The 10399-nt window shown below is 36.7% G+C and overlaps 1 protein-coding gene across 2 annotated transcripts in view; it reads left to right on the forward strand.

The window, feature by feature from the left end:
- Positions 1-2910, forward strand: part of TENT4B (terminal nucleotidyltransferase 4B) — a 77414-nt gene extending 74504 nt beyond the window's left edge. For both annotated transcript variants that reach the window (XM_037815918.1, XM_037815919.1), the window contains exon 12: positions 255-2910. In XM_037815918.1, coding sequence (XP_037671846.1) covers positions 255-431 — 177 coding nt within the window. In that variant the 3' untranslated portion in view covers positions 432-2910. The remainder of the gene's footprint in view (positions 1-254) is intronic.
- Positions 2911-10399: the final 7489 nt, after the last annotated feature.

A 10399-nucleotide genomic window follows, 5' to 3' on the forward strand; every position in this document is an offset into this window, starting at 1 on the left:
CTGTGTTTTTCAAGATTTCCATTTAAAAATAATGTGCAAGTTTTAGAGCTCAAGTGAGTTCACCTCATTTATCCCAGATGTTTCACTTATGTACAACATCTTTTTCTGCCTGCTAGAAAAATCAGTGGTCAGTATGTTAACTCTCTGCCCAGCATATTCCTAGTTTTGAAAGCTCCCCCAGAATTCAGGTCTTAGAAGGTTGCTGTATTTAATCTGCAATGCTGACGTCTTCTGACCGCTCTCCTTTTCTGCAGCATGGATCAACAAGGCTCTTCCGTTCTTCCAGCAAAGGCTTCCAAGGTACAACTCAGACGAGCCATGGTTCCTTGATGACAAACAAACAGCATCAAGGCAAATCAAATAATCAGTATTACCATGGCAAAAAGAGGAAACACAAGAGGGACGCCCCCCTCTCAGAGCTGTGCAGATAGTCGGCGTTGTGCGATGGGCTGTCTCCTGTGTGCACTGATCTCATGCTCAGGACAGTTGGATAGGGACTCCTAGGAGACATTCGGGAGCCTGACACTGTTCAGACGCTGATTTAGCAACTGCGTTTTTTCCCAGCTCGCCACGGAATGGATCATGAAGACTGACAACTGCAGAAACAAAAAGCAAGCAAAAAAGGGGGAAAAAAAAAGGCTGCTCATTTGATAAGTCATATGCTACAACAGGGTCATTTTAAGATTTAAAGCTTGAATGTAAAATAAATATATTTCTCATTGGCTTTATGCAGCGTTATAGGGAATAGTATTCAGTGTGGGTAAGGTGATAGAAATAAAACACAGTTTCAGAGGATGGGGTGGGGAAGGAAAACAAAGATATCTTATAGGAAGTCCAGATTCCAAAGGAGAAAGTGATCTGTGCATGTTTTTTTTTTTTTTTTTTAACATTTTTGCATATATTTACCATTTTATTGTGTGTATATATAGACGACCATATAGGAAATTGATATTTGTAATAGTGGATTTGTTAATACTTTTTACATAACATTACTGTTTAAATTGTAAACAGATTTTTCTCAGGATTAGTTTGAAAAATAATCTGAATTGTCATCTTAACATCCATATATAGGGAAGTGATTAGTTCTATTACTCAATTTGTTTTCCTCAGCATTGAAATGATTTAATAGAACCCTTGTGACCTGCTGCAAAAATTTTTCCTCTCTGAAGAAAGGTTTATGGTGGCAAATGATGTTTATTTTATTTTGTAAAAAAATATGTACTATGTACTTTTGTGTAAACACTGAAAAATCTCTAGTCATCTCTGAGAATTAACTTGCAACTGTTTTCTGTAGTGCTGTCGTCTTGGGCAGTGGGCAATTACATGACTTTGTGTTTGTTTCCTTTGCAGTCTTTTTTTTTTTTCTTCTTCCTAAAAGGAAAAAAAAAGCCACCCAAGTCTTGTCCCATTCCTGTTGCGGTGCAACCTCGCGTTCCACAGGTGTTTGCATGCCAGCCCCTCTAACCACTGTGTGCTGCGTGTGCTTGTTTTTCTCATCTTTTATTCTTTTTTAAATTCATGCTTAACTACTGTGGGAGAGAATAACTGTAAACAGCTTTAATTAAATCATACTTATAAAAAACTATTTTCTTATACTCCACTTTATGCTTTTGGTATTGTTTATCTTAAGAAATTAAATGGTCTTTGATAATGGGTCTATTTTGTATTGCCTTATTAAGACCAAATACTTCTTGTCATCCCATTCTTTATCCTCTCCTTTCATGGAATTGTTATCTTTAATTAAAACTTTTTTAAACATTGGCTTGTTTCAATCATACTGTAAATTTTGGTCGTGGTCAGCTTTGAGTGCAGATGCGATGTATAATTCTGTTATTCATCACATGTTTAGTTTGAAACTCAGATGGGGATATTTAATGTAATAGAATGTAAGTGACATTTCGGAAAATGCTTTCTTTCAAGGTGAAAGCTCTTATGTTTAACATCGGTGTGTGTGGCTCTGTTAAATGTAGCCATTTCTGAGATGAGATGCTTTCATGTGTGTGTGTGTGTGTGTGTGTGTGTGTATGTGTATATGAAATACTATTGGCTTTTAGAAATTTCTTTTATATACATTTATGAAATATTGAAGACCAATCAGACCATTAATGGACACTTAGTGCAACTTTTTATGAAGAAAATAATGCTTAAGTAAGACCAAAACTGATGTCATCACTGAAATTAACATTTTTCAATATGTTCATATTTTAATTCACAGCGGAAAAGTATATTCCAAAACTGGAAACTCATACTTGTGTAAACTGTGGAAGATTTTAAATGTGATGTTATGTTGACAATGTTTTAAATTTTAGAGTCACATTTTATTCTGATCAGAATTTTTATCAAGATGTTGAGCTTTTGTTTTTTGAAACTAGTTTGTCATAACACATTGTGCATAATCACAGTATTTATTTCCTAGGATTGTGAATGTGTAGACTTATGTTTACTGCTAAGGGAACAAATTATTTATAAAATAATATTAAATCCAGTATTAGCTGCCTATTTCAGACACTTAATACTTGCAGAGATCCATGTTGCATTTACCACACTGAAGTTTTTTTTAAAAAGAATCACCCTCATTGTTGAAAGTAAATGTGCTTTTAGGGTGCGGATATTAGTGTCCCAATAAGCATGTGATTGTATTAAGGTGGTGGTAGCGGGAAGATAATCTTGATTCCATTGGGAATCTTAGGTTTTCGTAAATTTACTGGGAAAATAGTTTTTCCTGTACTGCTGAAGTTTCTTTTTGGTAAACAGTATCTTTCTAAAAGAAAAAGCATGAAGGAGAAATTGAGGTGTGTACATTTCCTCAAATGACCAGCATTGTATTCGTGAATACTGTGTATCTTACAGTGAACAGTGTGGAAGCTGTTCATTTTTCAATCTGAAGTAAAATACTTTCAAGAACTTTTAGTTTGCCTGTTCATTTGTTTTGTACATTTCATCTCTGTATTTGACTCCTGTCTGATTTCTTTTTTTGAGTTTTAGTACTTTTATAAAGGTTTTGTGAATCTATCAGGAACATGCCATGTAAATATTACAGTCCATCCACATCCATGAATCATAACCTTCCTTTGCCGGTACTTGTAGAATGGGGTTTGACAAATTATGCCTCACTGTGGTGACATTTCTTTGGTGGTCCTGTATGTTATCTTGGTCAGTGTTGAAGCTCTTAAAAAGTCACAATAAAATGCTAAATACTGGTCTTTAGAGGTGCTGATGGATCAAAGAGGTGCCAGCACAAAGCCTGAAAGGTTATAATTTGAAGATAAAGGTAAATGCATTTTTTTCCTCCAGTTTTAAGCTGTCAATGAAGGGGTGCCTGGTTTTTAGCGTCTTTGTTTTGTTTGGAGATGTTGTGCTTGGTTTTCAAATCTAGTTTTGATCTATTTATGGGATTTACTGTTATTATATGTAGTTGCCCTCCAGTTTTCAATACATGATCATGCTATATTTTTGTCCTATTTTGAGTGTGTTTTACCTTTGCTTGCATTTTGAGCCTCTCATTAATTTTCAGGCTATTTGCTTTGGCTCCAGATATTCCTGAATAAAGTTTTCACAGAGCAAAACATGGGTGGTAGGGAGAGCTTTGTTTGTCTTTTCCCTCTGGAGTCTTATACCTCTATGTGTTTTCTTCCCATTCCCTCCCGCATTTAATGGTAAGTGTGAGTTGTGTTTGCCTTCACCTGTGGACTCTAGTGCTAGGGGCTTCCAGAAACCTCGAGGGTTTGCTGCTGTGACACACATTATTGCAAGCCTCAATGGCTAAGATGTAGTTGGGGGATTGCTCTTTAGAAATCTCTGGATAATGAGTTTTGCTGATGTTTTTATTGCTTGTAATTACGTCTTCTCAATTTTATTTTAATTTGATCTACAGTTTGAAACTGATCAGTTCCTTCAGTTATACCATTGCTTTATTTTTTAGCATTTCAGTCACTTACTAGGAATGTTCATAGGGAATTGGTTGCTTTTCAAAAATAAATGATAAACTATAAAAAAAGACATTCTCAATTTTGCTGTGATAAATATTGGAATATTAAAATTAATGATCAGAAGAATTTATTCTTATCCATCCATTGTTATTCTCCTAGCCCATTAAACTGTTTCAGTTAGTGGAAAGCAACATTCTAATAAAATATTTTGTGAGCAAAGTATTCTATAAATGGCTGTATTAAACTTAATTGACCAGAAAAGTTGTATGCTTAATAGTTACTCTTCATATAGTAATTCATCAGTGACATAGTTGATCTAGTGAAGTGTTTAGAAAATGATGTAGCATTAAAGTGAGAACAAAGATTTGTTTAAGTAATTTCTTGGAAGATTTGTTTAAGTAATTCCTTCCCCTTGCTTCAGCTTCCAAACCTTAGGGCTTTAGCTAACCTGCCATTCTGTCAAAACAATTTATGGGGGAATAAATGTTAAAGAACAAATTTTAATATGCCACTTGATATTTTACACAATTAAGAAATAAACCGGCTTTTACTGTGGAAGTTATTAGCATGGCTCACAAATGACAGGGTAACCCAGGAGCCTTTTTCTCAACCATCTGCTGAGTTCACACCTTAAGCAACTTTTTTTCATCAAAGATAATGAGCCAAATATATGGATAATTGACTGTTGACAAAATTATTAACCAGAAAAACTGCTTATAAAGTCTGCTGATTTATTTGATATTCAGAATTAAATATTTACTTAAGGACAGTTTTTAGTTAATAAACTGCTAATGTTTGTTTTACTCAGGTTAAAATTTTTTTTTTAAAGAATTTGGCTTTTTTATTTTCTATTTATATGCAGCGCCTTATTAAGTTTAAACTAGTCCAGAGTCTACTAGATTGAAGAAGATAAGACTTTAGAAACTAGAGTTTGAGCAGAGACATAGCAAGTTCCCTTAGGTTACTATAAGCTTGAGGTCTCTCCTTGAATTTACTCTGAGAAATTTCAGCCATATCAGTAAGAATAGATGATAATGATGATAATATGGAAATCAGGTATTCTTTTGACTTGTGTATTTCAGTGGAAGCTTTTTATTGATCTGTGTATATATCATCTTTATTTTTACATTTTAACTTACGTCCTTGTAGTTCCATGGCCGTGACTCCTTTTGGTGGCACCAGCCCCTACGTGGCCTCACAGTCCCGTTGAGTTTTTTTGGAGCATTGCTTTATCTTAAAGATGCCACAGAAACAAAATACATGCACAAGCAAGAGATGATGAAATAAAACCAGCTAAGCTGATCATTATGTGAATGGTTAGCTGAGGTGGAGTACCGGAGAAGAGAGAGGGCTAGGAGAAGCATTCCCCAAAGCTAGTTGCTAGGCGAAGTGCAATACTTGCCTTTTATGGATTCGTCAGCCCCTACTTATTAAAGAGAGCAAGATTATTGGTTATCATCCAAGTTGAGTTGACATTTATTTTCACCTTTCAGTTTGGAGTCCGTGCAATTGATAGCTGCTATCCCCCCAAGATAATTTCGTTATTACCCATTGCACTTAGTTGCAATTCATTATATCACTTTATCCCTAAACTTAATCTCTGAATTTTAAGATCTCTCTCTGATTTTTATATATTGAAAATTTCAGGGAATACTTTGTTTTTTTCCCTCAAGTCTTCTGAAGCCCTGTAATCAACATAAACCAAAGATTTGTCATCAGTGTCAGTCTTCACATTTTACCTACTACTTGTAGTAGTCTTAAGTAGTCGCAGGGTCTTAAGACCCTTAAAGTGAAAAGTTAAGTGGTATGTCAGCATAGTTTCTTTCCAGGCATAAAATGTGGAGGACTACTGAGATGAGCCTTTTTAAGTGGAATATACTGTAGATACAAATGCTTAAGAAGTTTGATGGAAGCCAGTGTTTGTTGTTAATCACTTTTTTATTTATCTCCTTCTTTGATTAGCATTGCCTTCTGTGTTAAGAAATGCGGACTCCTGTGAGGTGCTGGAGGTTTGACTCATCCCGAAAGCTTTCCAATCTTGTTTAGTTACTGCTGCAGAGACACTAAGGAATTTAACAGAAAAAGAGATTTGATACAAATGATTTATGAAATCTCGACATTTCCTGAGGTCATATCACTGGGCATCAGTTATGAATACTATGAATGAATTGCACACCTGGAAGCTTTTTTTTAGCTAACAACAATTTCTTCAAAGATGTCAATTGTTTGGCTTGAAAATTTTATAAATTGCATTTCTATGCACATCTGCCCCCAGTGCTTACCATTGGGTTTATTCATAATCTGCAATTCAATAAAGGCTTTGTGCTCTCTATATCTTCAAAACTTCTGGTATGAGCCTTTATGATGTATACTTGAATGGCTAGTTGGTTTTTTTGTTTGTTTGTTTTTTTAATTTATCTTCTAATTCTAAAGACAGCTCTGTTTTACTGATGGGAGATTTTCTTGTGCATAGATACCATTTCTGTGGCTGCTTTTTGAATCTTTAAGCTGGGTTTTTATCCTGTCTAATGCCAGCAGCAGAGAGTGAGAGATGCCTTAAGGTGCTGTTTTATTTTCCTGCTCAGGTTCTAGACATGGTTACTGGAGTCATTACAAGACTCTTGGAAATTGACTCCCTAGAATATGATTAACAGGCCTGGTTTTATCCTTTAATGTAAGGGCTTATTCTCAGTGTACTGTGAAACTGAAATACTTGACTACAGGTGAAGTGGAGCCAAAAGTTACAGAATTACCTTAGAATGATGAAAGTGTTTGGTTCTCCAGTGAAACAGACACAGGGTTAATAACCCAAATAAAGCATGTTTTCAGAGTCCTGCACCTGCTATGGTGCAGAATTGGCAGTCCTTTGGCTTGGACTGGAGGTGCCTGCCTGGGACCCAACTGAATGGTGGTGAAAAAATGCTGGAAAACTTGCTAGATAATTTAGAGTGAAGAGTTACTCAGCAGTATGTAGACAGCTGGCTGGTAAAACCAGACTGCCCACTTTAGTCCAATTTGTTCTGCTCACTTCTTAAACATGTACTAAAAGTGTTCTCTTTAAAAAAGCAAGAAAGGATCACCCTTTTAAATAGCAGCCCTGAAGTTCTCAAATGATGAATTAGAGAAGTTGAATATACAGAACAAGGTTGTCCATCTACCCAGCCACACTGAATTCAATTTTACAGGTAATATATAAATGTATGTTCCATTGTGAAGAAATGTAAATAATATTTAACTATCTAAATAAAAGGTTATTGTCATCCTTCACCACTAATCCCATTTATATCCCTGGAGTGACCACTTTAATATTTTAGTATGGATCCTTCTAGAATTTTTCCTATGCACTTACATATGTAAATATATGTACATGTGTAGTTTCAGGGTCTTTTTAACATAAATGGGATAGTACTGTTATTCTGCAACTTCCCCAGCACATTGAGATCTTTCCATATTAGCCACGTATAGACCTATTTCATTTCTTTTTTTTATTCTGAGTTTTGCATGCAAGTTGCTTTGGTAAATTAACATGTCAGATACCCCAAGGTGCTTAAAAACTAATAAACTCTTACAAAATGCCCAGTATTTTTCATCTTATCTTGAACAGGGATTTTATAAGTATTGCCACTTGATGGCACTTTTCTTTTGAACAGAGTTTATTGAGAAAGTTTCCCTTAGTTTTATGTTCTTTTAGGTGAGTTTTCATGAATTGCTTTGAGAAGTGTTTCATCTTTGGATATTTTCGCTAGGATTTAAATTATAAATCCAACAAAGTCATCTGAAACTTACTGCCCTACTATTTCTGTTACTAACTCTTTTAAAAATGTTTTGCCCTTAGCAAAATAATTGGTTATGCTGATAATTCTCCACCACTTGCCCCCTAAAATGCAGTCTTTTAAGACCCTTTAATACCTGCAGCACCAACAACCAAAACTCCCTCTAAAAATAAATTCTCTGTCTTGGACTAGAATGAATCTTATGGTGGGCAAAGGTGGGGGGGGTGGGACTCTAACAAGAAAATCTATTTAGGTCAGAAAAGCAGGGAAGGCAGAGAGCTACCTTGGATTTTGATGGGGAAAAAAAAAATAAAGCAGAGAGGTTGAAAGGTGGTTGTGGGAAATTCTAGGCAGTGATCACCCTAATCCTTGGGAGCATAGAGATGTATTTTAGGAGGTATTTTCCTTGAAATCACTTTATTATGCTCTCATGGTAGAATTGCTGCTGTAATTTCAATTCATTTGTGTTCAGAGAAGTCTATTATGAGATGTTTTATATTTACCAGTTTAGCTCAGAAATGCAGTGCAACTTCTTTGACTTTTAAATTGGTAACATTTTCCACCTTTTAAGCAAAATGCTTTATACTTCTTGCTTGTCCAAGGAAAGCTATTAAAAAAAAAAAACAGACTAATAATCTGTGTGTGTTTTAAAGGAAGTAATGAACTCGTATTTAAACACATGGGATTAAAATTTTTTGTTATTTTTGAAGGGGAACCCATCCAAAGCGCACATGAGAATAGACAGTGAGATGTGGTCATGCCAACATTAAAATGAAAGGAAAGGAGGTTATTAAAAGCATCAAGTGATCTATTTAAATGGTGTATCAATTCTCAAAAGAGCTATTGCTCAGTTTAGGTTGCAAACCACTTTGCACTTAAATTACTCAGCAGGTAACTTAAGGAATTTGGCTTTGCGGGAGCAATCCTTAAAATCGTTTGGTAGATCATGCCTTGCATCTTTGCGTTTGAAATCCTATTCAAGGAAACTGCTTTCAAGTGTCAGGTGTACTCAAGACGTCTCCACAGGGAGACAGAAGGTAAGGAAAAAGGTGACACAGGAAAAGCCTGTGGCATGACAGATGTGTGTAGGGCAGCTGGGCAGGGCCGAGGGGAGGGTGAGAGGACCTGAGTAGTCGTGGAAAGCAGGTGGATGGGGCAGGGCATCTCTTGTCATACTTTAAAGCCAGATAGTCCTAAAAGTGCCCCATCCTCTCTCTCCACTTCCCCCCTCTTCTGAAGCAGCCACTTCTCATTTTGGCCTGCTTTTTTGTCGGTGGGGTGTGTGTGTGCAGGGGAGGGAGTGGGTGTTTATCTTCATGTCTCTAGTATGCTTCCATTGCCGCTTCTTGGTTTCTAGTTCTTGAAATTACTTGTGGACTTCCCACTCCTGTGTCCCTGCCTCCCTGTGGAGTCACGCTGGGTTTTGCTTAGCTCAATATTCAGTGTTTACATGACTGGGTAAGTTCGGTTCTTCTCAACTGAACTGGGTAATAAAATGACTTTCTTCTGTGCAACTTTTTTCTTTTTACCTTTTTTTTTTTTTTTAAGTTTTCCATGTTCCTTACTAATTCGCCCTATTTTCTAAGCCTCCTCCAATGCTCAGGTACACCAGGCGTTTTATTGCTTTCTTCTCAGAGGTTTCGAACTACCTGGGCCTGGGGCCCAGATGCCACCCCAGCCTCTCTCTCCACTTTCGTTCCTGCTGTGTTGCGGCTCTCCTACATTCCATGTCTCATTCCTCTTTCTCCACAGACTCCCTCCTTTCCTGGTGCACCTCACCCGGAGGCTTCCTGAAAAAGAGTACACAGGCAATAAAGGTCTGAAAATGTCTTTGTTCTTCATTTACGCTCAGCTGACTGTGTGGCTGGATATAGAATTCTAAGTTGGAAGAGATTTTTCCTTCAGAATTTGAAAGCTTTGCTTTATTACTTCCAGTGTTGTGAGAAATCTAATGTCAGAGTGGTGACCTTTTTTCTGCTCTCTCGAAACTTTTGGGATCTTCTCTTTGTCAGTGTCGGTGAAATTTCACTATTATGGGAATTAGGTGGGTCTGTTTCCATCTATAGCACTTGATGGGATGGGCCTTTCTATCTGGTACCACAGGTCTTTCAGTACTGGGAAATCTTCAATTCTTGTTTTTATTTTCCTTGCTTCCGTTTTCTCTGGAACTCCACAATTATTCAGATATTGGGTCTCTTGGACTGACGCTCTAATTTTATCTTCTCTGTTTTCCATCTCTGACTTTTTGTTCAACTTTTATCTTCCAACCCTTCTGTTTTTATTTATTTCCGCTATCATGTTTTTCTGAGTTTTTTTTTCCTCAGACGCTCCTTTTTAAAAGAGAGTCCTATTTTGTTCTATAGTTGCAACATATTTTTTGAATCTCTGAGGATATTAATGATACAGTTTGTCTCCCTTCATACTGTTAACTTTTCTGTTTTTGTTTTGAACTGTCTTTTGAATCAGAGGCTTTCCTCAGATTTCTGGTGAATCCTGGTTGTCTGCACATAATTTTAAAAGTTGGGGACTAAAACGCTGGTGGGAAGCTGTGTGTGAGGCAGTGAGACTTGTCAACTGCGTGCTTCCCTGGAGGTGATCAGTGGTGAGGAGAGAACCTTGAGGACCTGACAGGTGGGGTTCTCCCAAGAAGTCCTCCATTTTCAGCCCGGGGTAAGGCTGAGAGAAGGAGGTGGCTCA

This window comes from Choloepus didactylus, chromosome 22 (assembly GCF_015220235.1).
Source record: "Choloepus didactylus isolate mChoDid1 chromosome 22, mChoDid1.pri, whole genome shotgun sequence".
Taxonomy (NCBI): domain Eukaryota; kingdom Metazoa; phylum Chordata; class Mammalia; order Pilosa; family Megalonychidae; genus Choloepus; species Choloepus didactylus.